The sequence below is a fragment of the Copadichromis virginalis genome, linkage group LG22 (genome assembly GCF_057382275.1).
Source record: "Copadichromis virginalis isolate Kocher_CV1m ecotype Utaka linkage group LG22, C_Virginalis_male_GT1.1, whole genome shotgun sequence".
Taxonomy (NCBI): Eukaryota; Metazoa; Chordata; class Actinopteri; order Cichliformes; family Cichlidae; genus Copadichromis; species Copadichromis virginalis.
The window spans coordinates 9315313-9334104 of record NC_140638.1 but is presented as its reverse complement, the minus strand read 5'-3'; the positions used below and the strand labels follow the sequence as shown (position 1 = coordinate 9334104).

The 18792-nt window shown below is 39.7% G+C and overlaps 1 protein-coding gene across 3 annotated transcripts; it reads left to right on the top strand.

The window, feature by feature from the left end:
- Positions 1 to 450: 450 nt before the first annotated feature.
- Positions 451 to 18203, top strand: eya3 (EYA transcriptional coactivator and phosphatase 3). 3 transcript variants are annotated; one of them, XM_085446898.1, is made up of 19 exons: positions 451 to 554; positions 3993 to 4088; positions 5282 to 5331; positions 5408 to 5502; positions 5588 to 5668; positions 5761 to 5815; positions 7688 to 7797; positions 8059 to 8196; positions 8376 to 8461; positions 9027 to 9204; positions 10013 to 10182; positions 10441 to 10524; positions 10626 to 10715; positions 11159 to 11217; positions 11310 to 11470; positions 11852 to 11966; positions 12201 to 12322; positions 12441 to 12541; positions 14534 to 18203. In XM_085446898.1, the coding sequence occupies exons 2-19, from the start codon at positions 4041 to 4043 to the stop codon at positions 14612 to 14614; spliced, it is 1824 nt and encodes a 607-aa protein (XP_085303024.1). In that variant the 5' UTR covers positions 451 to 554; positions 3993 to 4040; the 3' UTR covers positions 14615 to 18203. The 3 variants fall into 3 exon arrangements, with proteins under 3 accessions (XP_085303024.1, XP_085303026.1, XP_085303025.1); XM_085446899.1 differs by lacking the exon at positions 451 to 554 and adding an exon at positions 653 to 904; XM_085446900.1 differs by lacking the exon at positions 8059 to 8196.
- Positions 18204 to 18792: the final 589 nt, after the last annotated feature.

Sequence of the window (18792 nt, the reverse complement as noted above, 5' to 3'; positions counted from 1 at the left end):
CTACCACCCGGTCCTGGATAAGCGGAAGAAGATGGCTGGTCTACTGTTTTAAAAATCTTTCAACATGAAGATTGTCTTAAATTTTAAAATACTTGCTGATTATAATAGAATTATTGCTCATATATTGTTAATTTATTTATGTGCTACTATTGTGTCCAGTCCTTTGAACATCACAGTAAGGCTGAAAATGACACCTGGACTTTAAATCTTAGACTGAGCTAGTTTAAATCAATAAAGTCTGAACTTATTGTACCATTTTTTAACAATTTGTTTGATATAAACGAGCTTTCATGCGATAAAACAAACCCCGAGGTAAAACTGGACGCATTCAAAGCATGCTCACCTGTTCAAATAACAGCTGTTTGCATTTTACGCTCACCTGTGTCTGTGCGATGCTCTAGTCTCACTGTGAATCAGCCCTTCGCACATGCGCAGAACAGTCCGCAACGACCACTTCCTGCAAAATAGTGCTCCCTAACAACAGACAAAGCTTCATATGGTGGTTTCAACCAAAGGCGCTTAATTAAAAGCGTTCCTCCATCGCTCCTTCAATGGTAAGACGTGTCTCGATGATTTTGTTGTGTTTCGGCTTTTTGTTTTGCAATCAGCTTTGCAGCTGAATGCAGCAGAAGTGAGATGGTTTCACACGCTGCCATTTCAGTACCTACTCCAATGGCCGCTGGTCCCGACTAATCTCTGGAACGGGAAACTTTATGCCCGGGGGAAAACAAGTACAGCTAGTGATTAATTCCCCAGTGTACAGAGTTGGGAAGACTGCAGTGCATGCAAATTGAACAGCTGATGGCAAAGTTCACCGTAATTAAGTTGCCACTAAAGAATAAGTGATAATCGACATTGTCTGCTAACGTTGGGACGCTAGCGTTCCGGTGTGGTCTAAATGCTGGTGAGTTTGTGCTTTTTACTTGGGTCTGTTTGTTTCTTTTATTAGTTTGTGCCAGTCACTTTAAATTATTTAGTCACGTCTGACTTAGTATTCTATGCGAATTAATGTTTCGTTTGTCCCCGGATAGAACTGACGAGTTGCTGTTCTCCAGGAAGTAGACCGATGTCTGGCTTCACCTTCACAGTAAACTGTTCCCGGGTGCTAAATTCAGCTAACCTAACGGTAGTCTGTTAGCATTTGGAGATGTCATGGATGGGAACTTTTCGCATGACTTGATGCAATCTGTCGTTCCAGGATTAATGCTAGAATAATATACAGGACAAACAACGATGGTAGCATGTGCACTAGAGCAAACGCATTTAATAATCACAGTCCACACACAGATTTGCAGCCTGCACACGGCAATCAATATGACATTTTTAAGGAGCGATACCAGTTATTAGTAATTATTAGTAAGGAGAGTTGTGAATTAGTAATAATAAATCCGTGTTAACCACATATTGCTTTAGTCATTTAAATGTATATATTAAAAATGTGTAGTAAGGCTTTTAAAATTTGTAGTAATGGTTTTGTCATTCTGTTATCTGTCTCTGCATATGTCGTTTTTTAATGCTTTATTACTTTTTTGTGTACTTTGTACACTTCCCTTTCGTGTTATTCTTATTCATATTCATAGAATATTCATATTAAATATGGCCTGGCCCTTCTTAAATAAAACAAACCACAGCAATTGAAAGGACGTTATCAGAAGCCTGTTTTATGAAGCAGGATTTGGGCTTATCCAGGTAACTTCAGGGTTAACCATTAGTTTTTCTGTACTAGGAAGGCAGTTTACATCTTATATTGCCATGGTAACTTGTGGTGCAAACCTAACTTGCTATGCAGCAGCATGAAATCACCACCTACTGACCAGTCAGATGTCCCGAAAATTCCTGGAAGATCGCTTGTCTGCAGCTTGCAGAAGGCGCGTGAAGCTTTTCAATAGCAACTTTGTGGTTCAGTAGTAAATGTAGATTTTTTTTTTAATTTTTATTGTTTTTAACTTTCCCAGTACTGTCTAGCCTTGTATATTTTAATTATTTTTATTATATTATGTTATATTACATTATACTATATTTATAGTATTGTACTTGACACAGCCCTATTCTGACATGCAATTCACTAATTTTGGCACATCCAAATTAAATTTAGCTGAATTATCAAAATGTTACTAAGAGTTTTATTGGTTGGGATTTCATTGACTTATCCAAAAATGTCTATTACGCATAGCTACACAGTACATGGAATTCAGTGGTCTTGATATCAGTATTTGAAGCAACAACTAGCCTGTAGTTGTAGCGTTTGTTCCCTGTATGTTCTGTTTGACCTGTTTTTTTTTTTTTGTTTTTTTTTGTTTTTTTTTTTGTTTTTTTATTACTATCATCATAATGTAATAAAATTATACCTTAAAAATGTTTTTCAGGTCTTTTAACTGTCAGCCAAAACATAATGGGACTACCAGATAAATATGTTGTTTGCTGACAGATTGATAGAGGTCAACAAGGCTCACTCATATATGTATTTAATGTAGCTGCTTGTAACCCAGAACATTTTTGCCATTATACACAAGGTCAGTTAAAAATGTGCAGATGGTAAATGGTAAATGGCCTGCATTTGTATAGCGCTTTTCTAGTCCATAGGACCCCAAAGCGCTTTACACTACATTCAGTCATTCACCCATTCACACATACATTCACACACTGGCGATAGCAAGCTACATTGTAGCCACAGCTGCCCTGGGGCGCACTGACAGAGGCGAGGCTGCCGGACACAGGCGCCACCGGGCCCTCTGACTGATCTATCAGATGACTCTTATCTTCACAAACAGAATCAATCAGAATCAGAATCAGAATACTTTATTGATCCCTAGGGGAAAACAAATGGGCTGATGACTCTGCAAACCTGAATAATACATTTAAATTACTTTTTTTTTTTAATCCATCAAACAATCAAATAATTATTTACTTGTTTTTTAATCTTTTCTCTGTCAAGTGGAAGTAAAATAAGAAAGAAAGCTCTCTTTTAATTTTTTTGGTTTTCTTTATTATTTTATGTTTTGTTTTGTCTGACCAGCAAACAATAAACTGAAAGGTACTCAGTTTTTACTCTATGATTTTAAAAATTAAATCAGATCTTCCCATTTGAAAAGCTGACTCCAGGTTTTACATATAAATGACTACAATTAATATTTTCTTGTTAATTTACTGACCAATGTTGCAGCTGCATTATATAAGTATTTATATCTGTTGGTTTAAGTGGGTCTTTTTGTTTTTTGCAGAAGGCATTCATTAGACTGAGAACTCATATAATAAAGATGTTTGGTAATCCAATGATCAATTGATAATTCATTTTCTTAAATGGGAGACATGCAAAATAATTTTTTTCTCGTTTTAATTCAGTTAACTTTAAAAATGTCATTAGAATATATATTTTTTAATTCACTTATCTAAATCTCGCACAAGCCTGCATGTTCTTTAATGAACCACTTCAAAGAACAACACCTACCTGACACATTGATTTGGTGTTAATTTGCAGACTGACCTATTTTCTCTGATTGCTTTTACATTATGTCAGTTGAGTAAATGCTCATCCCTCCAGCTGTGGGCAGAGGCCCGTTAAAGTGAGCAGTGGACAAAACGAGGTTAGATCTTATCCCCCCGGGGCATCTATTGATATGAGAGCGTGCACCTGAGCAGCTAATGCTCCCAGAGGGTATGTTTTCGTTGAATGTAGGTTAGTTCGCATGTAAGGTGGCACGCATCCTTAATCCTGCAGTAAAAACAGAGTGGCGAGGACGTTGGTGAGCGTCAATGCCACACGTGCCACACGTGCCTCACCTGCGAGTCTCGTGCTGGAGATTAGAGCAGGGTGCCCCACTTCCTTCATCGCCACTGCCTTCCTACTGATCGAACCCTGATAGGGGCAGGAGAGGGATTCACTTTATGGGACAAGGGGAGGGGGGAGTCACGTATGGGGTACTATATAAGACTGTGCTCCCACCATTGACTCTGTGCCTGTTTGTCTTTGCTTCTGTGGTGGTGTGAAGCAGGGTCCCGCCAGGCTCTCCAGGTACAGAGAGTAGGCTGAGTGTGCAGACATGTCGGGCCGCTCCGCTGCAGAGATGGATGACTCGCAGGAGCTGCCGGTGAGTATGCATGGAGTCATTTGCATAGTAACTTTACTGATTTCCTGTAACTGTTGTTTTGTGTATGATAACAAAAATGTGGCTTAAGGTTCATGCAAATATTTAAGATAGCAAATATTTAATTTTCTGTTCATATTTTCTGTTTTAGCCAACGCAAAGTTGAATTTTAGGAGACAGCTTCAGTCAGTCTTTATCTTTATTTTCTGTTTTTGTGTTCATCTCTATGAGAGATGCCAAAGAAAATGTCATTATACCCAAGCATACCCACCGTTTAACAGTTTGTTTGTTTTTTAAAGGTCTTAATCACTCAAGTTCAGTCAAGTTTTCTGATAAAATGATAAGAAAGTGTATATACTTATGATATGATATGATAATTAGATTATACAGACTTTTTGCCTTATTTGTATATAGACCAATCATGATTACCTGCATGGTCACAACCAAAGGCCTGTTTTGAGGCAGGAAATACTCTCACAGTGTATCATTTTTTTTGTGGAGCATTAAAAGGCTTTTGCTCTCTTTTTATCATCTAAAAGAGAATTGATGGTTAATTGAGACAATCGATGATATGCAGATTAATCTGCTACCCGCAAAATACGTCTATTAAAGTATTACAAATCTGTTTATACACAAGAATTATTTACAGCGGTGTACAGCTGTTTTCTCTTGTCAGTGTGGTGAGCTGTTTTACTTTTTTCTATATTCAACATTCAGTTTGAGTTTTATTAACATTATTTTACCTTATATTTTACTTACATATTGGACTCCTGTATTTTTTTTAAACTATAGATTTCTATTTAATTTAGCCCTTTCCCTCTAATCTCTCTAACTGAGCAGTTTTGTTTTGTTAGTTTACCTTTATTTTATGGACTTATTCTACTTTATTTATGCTAATTTTCTGTACATTGTGTTTAATGTTTTGGCTGTAACACAGGACGATTTGAGATGCATAGATCATAATGATGTTATATTATATATTGTTTGTTTTCAGTGCAGTAAAGAACTGTTCTATTACCCAGAAGGTTGTCATTTACTATTCATGCTGATATCACATTGGCTGATAAATGTCAACCCATGCACCTTTTTTTCTTAATTAAAACTACATAAATAAATAAAACTGACTGTGTTCTGCTGCTTTGTTTAAATCGTGTGAGCTGTCTGACTTGTGTGTCTGCATTTTTGTGCATATGCAGGCAAAGAAGGCCAAGATTGACGTAGATGGCAAACTGAAGAAAGAGTCGGGGTTGGTATCTACTTATATGGGCTCACCTTTTTTAAATTACTGCTTAATTACAATAACATTTTTCCTGCTCTTTCAGTGATTTGGGGGGTGATGGGAGCCCAGATGCTGTTTTAGGTTCATCAGAGCAGGAGAACTCATATTCTGCCCTGTCCACAGCCCAAATTGATCCAGGTCAGTAGAATATGTTTAAAAATCAAAGGCTCATAATGTCCAAAGATGTTGCTGTAGTTTACTGACATTTCATGTGTGGCCACAGGTGAACAGGAGCAGTCCAGTGCAGAGAGGGGAGCTGGATCTCAACCATGTGGTGACTCAATTAACTCGTACGGTCATTCTGGTACGAACAGAAACAGACTCGGCTCTAAACAGTTCACAGTGATGTTACTCTTGTAAGTGCTCTTGTAGCTAAAATAGTCTCTTTTCCTGCAGCCACCGATGCCACAGCCACATCTGAATACACCCAACAGGTTTATCAGGGAAGCAAGTGAGTATGCTGCATGGAAGTGAGACATTAAACTTTATGAATCACTTTAGATTTATAGAGAGAAAAATGGAACATTCTCACTCACATATGCAATAAGTTTTCAAACAAAGCATACTAATCAGTTTCCACTCAGTTATTAACTTGTCAGAAGATCACTGTGGGGTAAATGTATAGATCTGTTTGAGACAGTTATTATAGTTTTGTATTTTCTGATTAGGTTTTATTTTTATTTGGTTATATTTAGAAAAATCAGTACAAGTATTACAATAAAAACAGAATTTTTGGAAAGTGGTTGACTCGCAGTCTCACTGATACAAAGTCTCATCAGGCAAGTTTTGTTTTACTGAACTAAATTTTACTGAACTATTATCTAGGGATGGGTATCGTTTAGGTTTTATCCGATACCGGTGCCAAACTGGTACTTTTGAAACAGTGCCAGTGCTTAAACGGTGCTCGAACCGGTGCTTAAAGAATGGAGAACACAAACTTTGTCCAAAAACCTCTTATGTTTTTTTTTTTGTTTTTTTTTTTCTTTTCTTTTTTTTGCAGTGTCTTTTTTTTCTGCAAAATGATAACCAAGTTAGCCTTTTCTGTTGATACAACATACCTCCTTTGGTTGGAACCGGTGCTTAAACAATGGAAAAAAACAAACTTTGTCCTAAAACCTCTCATGTTTAGCGGGTTTTTTTGTAAAAAGATAACAGTGTTAGCCTTTTCTGTAGCTATAGGGCATATATGGTATCACTCTATCAAACAAGAAGACAGCCGCATGTAACTACGACGGTGTTTGCTAGTTCACCTTACGTGCATTAATTTAATAACGTGGTTAGCCTACTCAACGTAAATTACACACGAACAACATTAAGCTACTTGCGCAGAGAAGAACGGCTGCTGCTGCCATCATCATTCGTCATCATTTCTGCTACACTGGCAGGGCTAGGGGCCAGAACTCTCCTCTTCGGGTTCTTGGGGGATGTTGCTAACTCTGGGACCGATAACAGGCACCACACTTGCTGAGGTCTTGCAGCAAGCTATCAATACGGTGCATTTCTCGGCTTTAAAAAAAACCCGCTATGCGTCGCCAGAACTTACGTACCTGGGCCCGCCTACTATCCTTGGAAAGGTACAATGATTGGCTAGAATCCAAAGTGTATGACATCTCAGGGAAAAAAAAGCACCGAAATAAAGCACCGAAATGTGTTCAGCTTTTCGGTCTGGTTACTACCGTTTATGTCAGAACCGGTGCCATAATGGAACTGGATACCAGTACCCATCCCTACTGTTATCTTAGTTTGGTAAAATTATTATTTATTGTTGTCAGTTTTCCAGGTTCACCAACACCTAAATCAGTAGTTTCAGTTGTTTTAGTTAATTAAAATGTTGTTTTTTTTAATCTAGTTTTATTTTTTAGTGTGGTTTTAGTTAACCACAGTAACCTTGGTGCACGATTTGTGGCATCCTGACTTTACCTGCAACGTTTGGACCTCATTTTAATTTTGTTGAGATGTTCCAAAGAAGACTTTTATTGATGGCTGCAGTTTTCTCCTTTTGTACAGCAGCTTCTACTCTCACCATGTTGCAGGCTTGTCAGACCACCAGGTTAGATTACTAATGTGCTTTTACGAATGTAAAAGTGATAAAGTAGGTGTTTGTATGTAAATGTGGTGATGAAAAATCCAACTCTTTGTGTGTGTGTGTGTGTGTGTGTGTGTGTGTGTGTGTGTGTGTGTGTGTGTGTGTGTTGTTTTTGTTTTTTTTGTTTTTTATTACATCAAGACAAAGCCTGGCTCTTTTGTTTTGTATAATGCACCTGCTACAGGTGTACTCACTTTTGTTATAGGTAGTCATTCTCTCTCTCTCTCTCTCTTTCAGCCCAGCAGTAACGTCATACACCAGTCAGGTGGCGTTTCCTCCTCTGGCCCAGTCCACTGTGTACTCATCCTTCCCCCAAACAGGCCAGACCTACGGTCTCCCACCTTTTGGTTAGTGCCTGCTCTTTTAGGACGACCCTTTTTAAGGACAGTCTGCTCTCTAAAATCCAAGCATCACACTTCATGACTTTGCTTTTAAAGCCTCACTGTGCTTTGGCGCTGAACCAGTCTGCTTTTAAACCCTGCTTTTACACACAAACACAAATCTTGACGGGAGTACCCAGTTTACTAACTTTGCTGCATCTTCAGTGACCCACTTTCTCCCCTGCTGCCTCTTCATCTTCAGCTTCCATTGCTCTCTTTCATCTTCAGGTGCTATGTGGCCAGGCATAAAAACAGAGACAGGGCTGCCTGATGCGCCCTCTGGTGGCCAGCCTGGGTTTCTCAGTTTCAGCTCCACATATACCTCAACCCAGCCAGGCCAGCTGCACTACTCATACCCCAGCCAAGGCAAGCTGCCATCTCACTCTGTCTCACTGTCTGCAAATACCTGAAGAACACAGTAAAGGAGAACCTGCAGCGGCACAGCTCTGATTTCCTCTCTTGCCATTATAACATCATGTAGAAGAATTTTTATTTTTATATTTTAGTCTTTGCATCTCTTTTAATGCGAATGTTTCTTTCTCTAGGCTCAAGCTTCACAACATCCAGTGTGTATTCCAACATCCCTTCAGCTACAGCCGCGACTACAACCGCCTCGGCGGTGGCCCATCAGGTGAGAATCAGTGATTCTCCAGTAAGATGAAGAATAAAATTATCTTTGTGTGTGTTTTTAAGAGCGGTTGGTGCACTGTGGGAGTGGAAAATTGCCTTTAAAATGACCAAAAATTAAAAGGAAAAAATTCCTTTCAAGCTATGAATGTATGCGAGCAAAGTGTTAATATGGTGCAAATCTCAAGCAAGGAATGCAGAAGTCTTGTATGTGTGTGCTCAACATGTTTATTGTGTGCTGTGGTTGGAGATTAGAATGCTAGACATAGTGATCTATAAAAGGATATTAAAAGCATTTGTAATGTGAGCAAAAGTTCAGCTCAAACTTCAGTATTTTTGTCTTTGAGTGAGGGAAGAAATCCACAGGAAGTGAATGCTTTTGGGATCAAGTTTTGATCACAGAGGGTTCATCTTACTGTCTGACACAGAACCTGAGTTTGTGTTATGTTCAGTGATATTAGAACTTCTTGAAAAGATGAGATTGTTCCCACGTATTGTTACTCAGCCCTGCGTGGAGTCCTTTCCCATCATTCTGCTGATCACGTTTGTTTGTTGTTTCACTTCTCCAGGATTTTAGCAGCTATAACTCTCTGGGACAGAGTCAGTTCTCTCAGTACTACACTCTTCCTCCCAGCTACGTGCCTGCTGGGCTACCTAACAGTGATGACCACAGTGGCGGTGCAGGTGTTGCTGGATATTCAGCAGTGAAATCAGAGGAGGCCGCCTCAGCTGGACTGCCTCCTAGAGGTTTTTGGCTTTTCATTATCTTTTGCCTTTTACCTTTTTTTCTGCCTTTGGATTCTTTACCTTAAATAACTCTCAGCACTTTGTTCTACAGCACATGTTAAATAGCTGTGTAGCATTAACACACATTGCTGTACCTACATTTAAAGCAGGAAAAAGCACAGTAAGAATACTTAAACCAAAACGTCTCATGGTATTGTCTTTCTGTAAGTTAACTTTACATAAATAAAAACCTGAAAAATAACTAACTGAATACTGCACACACTGTTAAGGTGCTTGTGTTACTGTGTAGAAATATTTAACAAACTAGTTAAACAGTTAGGATGAAGTATAGTGTACTTTTTATTTTATTTATTTTTTATCAGTTCTCCTGTGCACCTGGCTAAAATTTCATTTTCAAGATGCAATTTGTTCTACATCCTGGAGGAACTTATAACAGAACTGTTCTGTTTTGTCTGGAGCTCTTTTTAGATATCCACTGCAGCCCTGCACAGCTCGAGACATTTAAGAGATGCAGATGAGAAATTTAAGATCTAAAGTTGTTGGATCAGACATTAAACTGTCAGCTTTAGACCAGGTTACACTGAAGTGTGAAGAGAGCAGCTAATATTCTGGATCTGCACCTCAGTAAACAAGTGAAAAAGTCTGCAGCCAATTCTCCTTTTTAATCCCATAATGTGCTGTGGAATTCAAAAAGAATTTAAGTGGAAAATCTAAATAACTAAAATGAGAATCTTCTTTCGGCTGCTCTCTTGTTTAAAGGTTGTTTTTTATGCTGGCTGCCACGCTCATGTTCTTGGTCTCGTTTTAGATGCGTCCCCACCAGAAAACCTGCCTGTTTGTGCGGCTCTTCCTACAGCTGTGGCAGTGCCCGCTGGAGCTCGAGATCAGGACGAGGTCGGCCGCAGGAACTCGGTGGGCAAAGCCAAAGGGAAGGGCAAGAAGTCTGATAACTCTCCACCTGCTGAGAGTGACCTGGAGGTAATTTATTAAACAGTAGTGGATATAATTAATAGCAGTGAGTTTGTTTTGACATTTGTGAAATCCTTACAATGATAGATATATTAATTAACTATTACAGGAACTGAACCATTTCTGTGTCAAGTCCAAACCCAAGTTATGTTTATGGGGTTTTTTTCATGCTTTTTGAAATATAATGGGAAAGTTAGAGGAGCAGGAAAATGTTCACTGTAATATGGAGTGCAGCCCAACAGGTAATCTTGTTCTTTTGTGTTTCAGCGCATTTTTTTATGGGATCTGGATGAAACCATCATTATATTCCACTCTTTGCTCACCGGCTCTTATGCTCAGAAGTTTGGCAAGGTTGGTTTTTCCAAAGATGAATCCTTTGAGCTTACAATGCAAAAATTAGACCTATTGAATTGTGTAACATGCTTATTGTGGGTCTGTTTTATTTTGTTCAGGACCCGGCGACTGTGTTGAACTTGGGCTTGCAGATGGAGGAGCTGATCTTTGAGCTGGCAGACACCCATCTTTTCTTCAATGACCTCGAGGTACAGTGACGTTTGTTTAGACTGGAGTGAATATGAGAGACGAGCAGCTTTTGCTTGTTCACAGCAGCTGGTACAAACCAGAATTCCAGATTTAATTAAATTTTTTACAAACTCACTGAGTTGTATGTCAGATGGAAGAAGGCAGATAGACAATAGGCTGACTGTGAAAAACCGGTTGAACTGCATTAAACAAACAAATGCGGCTCTGTTTCCTGACATGAGCACTTCTAAACTTACAACCAATCAAAAAGCATCTTATTATACATGTGAATAATAATCAGGTAACTGGTGAGTGTTTTTTCTGGTTCCACCTCCTTCCGTTTTAACAGGTTGAAGGTGTTCAAAAAGCCCCACAATTACTTGTCATACATGTTTTAGTTTCATATTTAATTGGTCCCTAACAAAACTAGGAAAACAATCCCTCTACTTGTGTTTTCTTCCAGGAGTGTGATCAAGTCCATGTTGAGGATGTGGCGTCTGATGACAATGGACAGGACCTGAGGTGTGTTACACGCTGCCCCGCTAACTAACCCAGACACTACAAAATGCTTTGTGTCGTTCTGAGTAATCACAGGTAGTTTGTCTTTGCTTCAGCAACTACAACTTCATGGCGGATGGATTTAACGGCCCCAGCGGTGGAGCTGCATCAGGAACCACCACAGGAGTTCAGGGAGGGGTGGAGTGGATGCGTAAACTGGCTTTTCGCTACCGCCGGCTAAAAGAGATCTACAATACTTACAAAGGAAATGTCGGGGGTGAGTTTGCAAAGCAGCGTCCTGTGAAGGCTTAAGTGACAGCAGCTCAGACGAAGGAAAAATACATTCTCACATTAAAACACCAGACTTTTCTTCCCAGCTTCCAGAAACCAGCAGTGACTGGAACTTAAGCTCTTTGTTTTCCTGCTCTTGTTACACAAATAAATGTTTTAGTACAGCAGCCAAAAACAAACGGCAAAGTGTTGAGGAGGTGAGCTGCACTCAGACTTTGGAGTTTGAGCCACAGTAGGTGGATCATTGTAAGCATTTTGTAAAAGGCGTGCATTTCAGTGTTGCTCCTAACGGAGTTTAGAGCTTGCAGTGAAGAAGCTCAAAGGCTAAGCTTAGACGTCTGCTTCAGGGTTTTTTTTGGTGTTCCAGGCCTGTTGAATCCCATGAAGAGGGAGCTGCTGTTGAGGCTTCAGTCCGAGATCGAGAATGTTACAGACTCCTGGCTCAGCACTGCCCTCAAGTCTCTGCTGCTCATCCAGTCCAGGTTTGAGCACCTCAGGTTATCGTTTTAGCTCGTAGGTAAAATATTTGTTAAAATATTTTGTTTGCATCTTTGGGATTCACCCTTAACCCTGAGTTATTGTAGGGTCTTTATCTTACAATTTAAACTGCCTTGTGGCAACTGTTGTTGTGATTTGGTGCTGTATAAATCAAATCAAGTACAGTTGAATTGGATGATGATGTTATAAATCTGTGTGTGTGTGACACCCACCAACAGGGGGAAGTGTATGAACGTGTTGGTCACCACGACTCAGCTGGTTCCAGCTCTGGCCAAAGTGCTGCTTTACGGCCTGGGAGACGTCTTCCCCATCGAAAACATCTACAGTGCCACAAAAATAGGTACGTATGCAACCTGATTACTTACTCTGTGTCAAATTTAAAAAAAAAAAAAAAAGATCTGTTTATATCTTTATGTGATTCTTTATTTTCCTTTTCCCTGCGGTTTCCTGTCATGTAGGAAAAGAGAGCTGCTTTGAGAGGATCGTCTCTCGCTTTGGGAAAAAAGTGACTTATGTGGTGATAGGTGACGGCCGAGATGAGGAATTTGCAGCAAAACAGGTAAAACTCAATTTTTGCCTTTTTTTTCTTTCTTAAACTATTTCATTTCAGATTGGATGATCTGCAGCATTTTATGATTTTTGACCCATTTTAATGGAACAATTCGATTGTGTTTTTGTGTGGACAGGCAGAATTTCAGATTTTTAGGAAAAAAGATGCAGGTACATGTTCTACATGTACCTGTTGTCTTTTTTCTTCCTGATCACGAGATCATGTACCAGGAAAAAGAAACAAGGCATGGTTTACTAGGAGAATCTGATCCTGGATGACATTGACTTGAACAGTTATTTACAGTCTGGCTTGAAAGAAGATGGTTTATAACCAATAAACAAAAAAGATACATGAGCCATTTCAAATCAAATCAAATCACTTTTATTGTCACATCACATGTGCAGGTACATTGGTACAGTACATGTGAGTGAAATTCTTGTGTGCGAGCTTCACAAGCAACAGAGTTGTGCAAAATACAATAACGTAAAACAAGCAAAATATAAGAATGGCTAAATCTGAAACTAATAAATATATGTACAATATATAATAGTATATGCATTACTGGATGTGTATACTAAATATGTTTTTCTACGTGTGTGTGTGTGTGTGTGTGTGTGTGTGTGTGTGTATACATATTTTACAAATTAAATAGAGTAAACAATAATATAAAATATATAAAAATATACAGAGTTGAATATGTGCAAAACAGTGGCATTACTGTACAGTATGGAGTGCATAATGTTGAAGTTCCAGTAGTGAAGCTGAGGTGTCTATGAAGTGTTCAGCAGCCTGATGGCCTGGTGGAAGAAGCTGTCTCTCAGTCTGCTGGTACGGGACCGGATGCTGCAGAACCTCCTTCCTGATGGAAGCAGTCTGAACAGTTTATGGCTGGGGTGACTGGAGTCCTTGATGATCCTCCCCGCTTTCCTCAGGCAGCGCTTCCTGTAGATGTCTTGGAGGGAGGGAAGCTCACCTCCAATTATCCGTTCAGAGCACCGCACTACTCTTTGGAGAGCTTTGCGGTTGTAAGCGGTGCTGTTGCCGTACCAGGTGGTGATGCATCCAGTGAGGATGACTCTCAATGGCACAGCGATAGAAGGTCCTGAGGATGCGGGGGCTCATGCCAAATCTTTTCAGTCTCCTGAGAAAGAAGAGGCGCTGTTGCGCCTTCTTCACTGTTTTGTTTATGTGTACTGACCACGTGAGATCCTCAGCCAGGTGTACACCAAGGAACCGGAAGCTGCTCACTCTCTCCACAGCAGCGCCGTTGATGGTGATGGGGGTGTGTACTTCTCTGCACCTCCGGAAGTCCACTATCAACTCCTTTGTCTTTGCGACGTTGAGGGTGAGATGGTTGTCTTGACACCAGTGGGTCAGGGCGCTGACCTCCTCCCTGTAGGCCGTCTCATCACTGTTGGTGATAAGACCCACCACTGTAGTGTCGTCCGCAAACTTCACAATGATGTTGGAGCTGTTAGTGGCTGTGCAGTCGTAGGTGTAGAGTGAGTACAGGAGAGGGCTCAGTACACACCCCTGTGGAGCACCAGTGTTCAGTGTGATGGGGGATGAGGTGATGCTGCCCAGTCTGACCACTTGGCGTCTGTCAGACAGGACAGGACATTTTTCCACCTGCTGAAGTTACTGTTTAGACTGATTTGAATCTTCAGAGCAGGTTCATCCTAGATCCTCTCTGAGAAAGTACCTGAATGGTACAAAGTTAACCTGTCAGGAAAAAACAGCTGGTTGACAACAAGTGAACTTTCAAAATAAGAGCCAGGAAGTTGTGGTTTTTTTTCTTCTATGTATTTTTAAGAAGTGATTATAAATGCAGGGATTTTCTTACATGAAAACATTCTGCAGTAAAGTGGTTTTAAGAGATGTTTAATAAGTCAAGCATTAAATATTCCTTTGGATGTTTGCACAATCTGTTGGAGGCTGTGCTCTTAACAATTACACACTCTGCTTTCTTGTGCCTAATTTTTTGTCTCCTTCCCTCTGCAGCACAACATGCCTTTCTGGCGGATCTCCAGTCACGGCGACCTCGTGTCCCTTCACCAAGCGCTGGAACTGGACTTCTTGTAACGAGGATGCTGTTGAATGTTGTGCACTCAAAGGGAAAAATGTTGTCGTCGTACTGGTGACTTGTGGAGTGAAACTGTGTGTGTGGAAAAATTCTCCACAAGCCCAACAATCCACACTCACCTGTTAGAAATCTGCTCTCGCTGTCTGACGACTTGCAACTGGCTGTGTGTTGGTGAACGCTTTGAGGCGGACTTTGGGTCGGAGCCGCCTGCGAGAAACAAACTGGACGCGTCAGTCATCAGAAGTAAGGTTCCTCTCGCCCAGCACCCCCTCCTCTACGGCAGCTAAGCTCACTGCGGCTGAAACTGGCACTGATTTGGACACGGAAGGGATGACTTCTATTATCCAGCTTCTTCACGGTTTTTGGCTTTCATTTTCACATAAACATCCAAAAGTCCTGCAGCGAACACCATCCCTCAACTCTCACTGAGTTTAAACGGCTAAGGAGACGTTGTTTGTTGGTGGCTTTGTCTGTGGAGGTTGTCATAGCGTTTTATTTTGAAAAATCTCTTTCCAGGGTGACTTGAAAGCATCATTTTGCCTTTATGTTTTTCATTATGTTCCTGACAGTCATCAAGTATCAATTAATCCCACTTTTATGTGTTGCCTCTTATGTAGCCAGACCGTTATTAAACAAAAGGTACTCAGTGATGGAGGGCAGCAGGGGCCATTAATCTCTGACTGTCACGACAAGACCAAACCACACCATCAGTCAGCACCATCAGTTCTGACCTCTCCACTGTGTGTGATCCGTGGTCACCGAGCATGTGCTAAGGATAAGAGATGCAAACTGCAGGAAGTGGTAATAAGTGTGGGAAAACATGCACAGAGCATCATCAGTTTCATGGATGACTGGGCAGAAGGATCACAATTTTATTATTATTATTTTTCCCCCATTGTGTGGTTTTCAGACTCGTGGCTTCATTTGATGTTTTATAAGGCAAGAAAACAAATATGTGACTTAACAGAATACTGCAAAAATAAGTAATAAAAGTTTAATAAATGATAAAGAATAAATAATATAATAGCCTCCAATTACACTCCAGGGCTGGACTACATACGTAGAACTACATCCACGTGAGACTTAAATATCTGACGTTGGTGTAGTTATCCTTTTTCCTCTTGTGGCTGTAAAGAGCTTCTTTAATTGAAGCTGAAAGCTGAAGTTTTGTCATGACTGGTGATGTTTTGAATATATTTGGACTTGAAAACATTTTTCCACCCTATGCCAATGATAATCAACACTCTTTGTGTCCTTTGGGCTCCTCAGAGCGCAGTCCCAAGTGTCCTTGAATTCCCAGAAGAGAGGTGGAGTGACAAATCTGTAACCAGAACGAAACCGTGATTCAAAGGTCCGCACTATCATATTCATTTCACTGTGATATGGATCTGTTGATGCCTGGTTAAAGTGTGCTGGTTTGGTCTTTCCAAAATTGTTCTAGTACAAGTGAACACCCGATTAATGGGAGTTTATTTTTTGCTCATAAGCTAATCACAAAGTAGAAGTCTTCTTTTCACTTTCCTCCTATTTAAAGAAAAGCTGAGCCCATCTGTGGTTTTAGAGAAATGTTACACAGCTGAAGATCATGTAGCGTTTTTATTTCTTCGATGACCCAAGTAACCCAAGTATGTTTTCAGAGTGTTTGAGTAGGAAAATATGAGCATCCATGGCTGGATTACTGAGACGACCCAGCAGGGACACATGAGACTAAACCAGACGCTTTCATACATGTGCCGTAGCCCTGAAATGTTTTTGACGTTTCCTTGTCTGATTCGGTCCATTGGGGTCAATAACCTGCGCCTCTCTAAAACAAATACACGAGAACGGAGGAGCTTTGTTTGCTCTGCTTTCTGCACGCAAACTTCAACTGAACATATTCCCACAAATGAGAACACGTCTGAAGCAGATTACTTCCTGGTGTGCAGGGAGGACATAGTCCAGGGTTCATGTGTAGACTTGATGGCTGAGTTTCTCACAAATGGATTAATCAAAGTCCTCGATCATAAAACTTTGTTCTTCAGAGATCATCACAGTGAGTTATTCTTATAATCTGGGAAACTTGCTGACTTTCAGATGAAAGCATAAAATATTCTGGAGTGTTGTTTTTCTTTCATCGTCTTTGTTGTTTGTTGATTTTCTTTCTTTCTTTCTGTTTTTTTTTTTTTCCTTTTTTTCATAAAAGTATTTTTTCATTGTTTTTCAAAGTACCAGAAAATTTGCAGCTGAATATTTTTGGCTTTTTGAGGCTCTGTTGGTCTTATTGGAGTCGTAGATATGATGTGCATCAAATTACTAATTAGGAAGATGATTAATAATTAGATGCAGTCTTAATTTTGTCTGTGAATGTCAGAAAGTGGTACAGAAGGCAGTCTAAGACCCAGATATTATTATAATAAAGGGGGGGAAAAGAAGTAGACGAGACATGGCTTTACACACCTCCTCAGTTACTTTGAGTTACCGTCACTCAGCCTCACAACAACCCAAAGTCTTTCTAAATCATATAGGAGGGAATCAAAAATAAAGGATGACAGTGCAATAAACTTCTGCTTTGCTCATTAACTGTATTTCGAGGGGTTTGTTTTGTTATGTAGACGGCGAGGAGCGCAGAGGGATGGACCTTCCCCAGTCTGAATGAGATTAAGACTGAACAATAACTGAGCCTGAAGAAGATTTTCACACACATGCAGCTTGACCGTTAAGAATGTGTATTTGTGTGTCGTTTTGTTTGTGTCCCGTGTGCATATTTATATTGTGCCTTTAACCATCATCTGTCTGCTTGATCTCAAAGGGAAATATCTTTTTATGTTTGATACACGTATCTCTGCATTGTTATTATCCAAAGTGTTATTTTACTTTATTTTTATCTCAATACTTTTTAAGTACTGTCGAGATTTTCTTTTGTTACTGAGTTTGACTTTTTTGACTTGATTGTTCTGTCTGCACTGCAACTGAAAGGTCTGGTAGAAAACTCCACATGCACTGCGGCTCAGTGTTTAAAGAAATTTAAAGTCCGGCGTTCAGATGTTTTCCTCCTTTTGACGAGGAGAATTTTTTTCTTTTGCTGTGAAACATTTAGCATCGCTTAGACAATCACAATCCCCGATGTTTGGTGTTTTTATTTTTTATGGCAGGCCAGAAGGTGAAAGCAGCTGTAACAAAGCGTGCTCGTTCTGTCGTTCAGTTACTACCTTAGTGAATCTAAGGGAGAACGAGCAGTCCTCAAACAGAAAACTGAGACCTTTGCATCTGTTCAGCTTATTGAATGTTTATTTCTTTACTTTGTCTGCATGTCACGCCTGTTTTGAAGTATATTATCGTGGCCGTACATAATGACCATGAAATGTTTAAGGGACTATAATCTTAGATTTTCTTTTTTTTATGCCAAATATTGCTGTTTATTTTATATATATTTCATCTCATTTTCAGACATGTGAGGCTGTTTGCAGTCACATAGAGAGCCTGAAACTCAACACTATCATAATAATCAATGCTAATTATTTAATGACAGTAATCACTATTTCCTCCCAACAGCCCTGTAAGGTTTTCCTGTGTAAGACAATATAATGTAAATACATTTTAAAGGTTTCAGACTCAAGTTTGTGTGTTTTATTTCATTCAAAATGGGGGAAAATTAAAAAGAAATGTATCTGCAGATATAGACTGGAAGATTGTAGATTATAGTAGTAGAAATAACATATTTAGATTAAATATAACCTTAAAGTTAGATTCCGGTGTAGTCGGCTTTCTAATGAGAATGGGAAGTAGTCTTTTTGGTTTCTCTATTACAAGATTAATATAGCTGTACCAGCCATTGCTCACTTGTGTCCACACAGGCCCAAGAAATGCTTACCTGAAATTTAAAATAAATACTACAGTTTGGCCCATAATTCTTTGGACAAAGATGCAGTTTTTCTAGTTTTGCTTCTTTACACCAACACAGTGGATTTTCATTCCAGCAACATCTGATTGAAGTGCAGATTTTCAGAACTTCAGATTCAGTTTTACAAGTTGAATCATTGACTGAAGATCAGTTTCATGGCCAGGTTCCCTTATAATTCCATGATGCACGGTATGTACCACCAGCAGATAGAGGATGTATCAACTTGCAAAAATCCATTACTTAAATTTGCCCATTTGTGTCTTCTTTTTTCTCCGCTTGGCTAAACAACTTTACAGA

Bases quoted from the DNA above. Each gene is read 5' to 3' on its own strand.
- eya3 (XM_085446898.1), top strand. From the start codon at position 4,041: ATGTCGGGCCGCTCCGCTGCAGAGATGGATGACTCGCAGGAGCTGCCG. The intron at 4,089-5,281 runs GTGAGTATGCAT...GTGCATATGCAG, and splicing joins ATGACTCGCAGGAGCTGCCG to GCAAAGAAGGCCAAGATTGA. The intron at 11,967-12,200 runs GTTTGAGCACCT...ACCCACCAACAG, and splicing joins CTGCTGCTCATCCAGTCCAG to GGGGAAGTGTATGAACGTGT.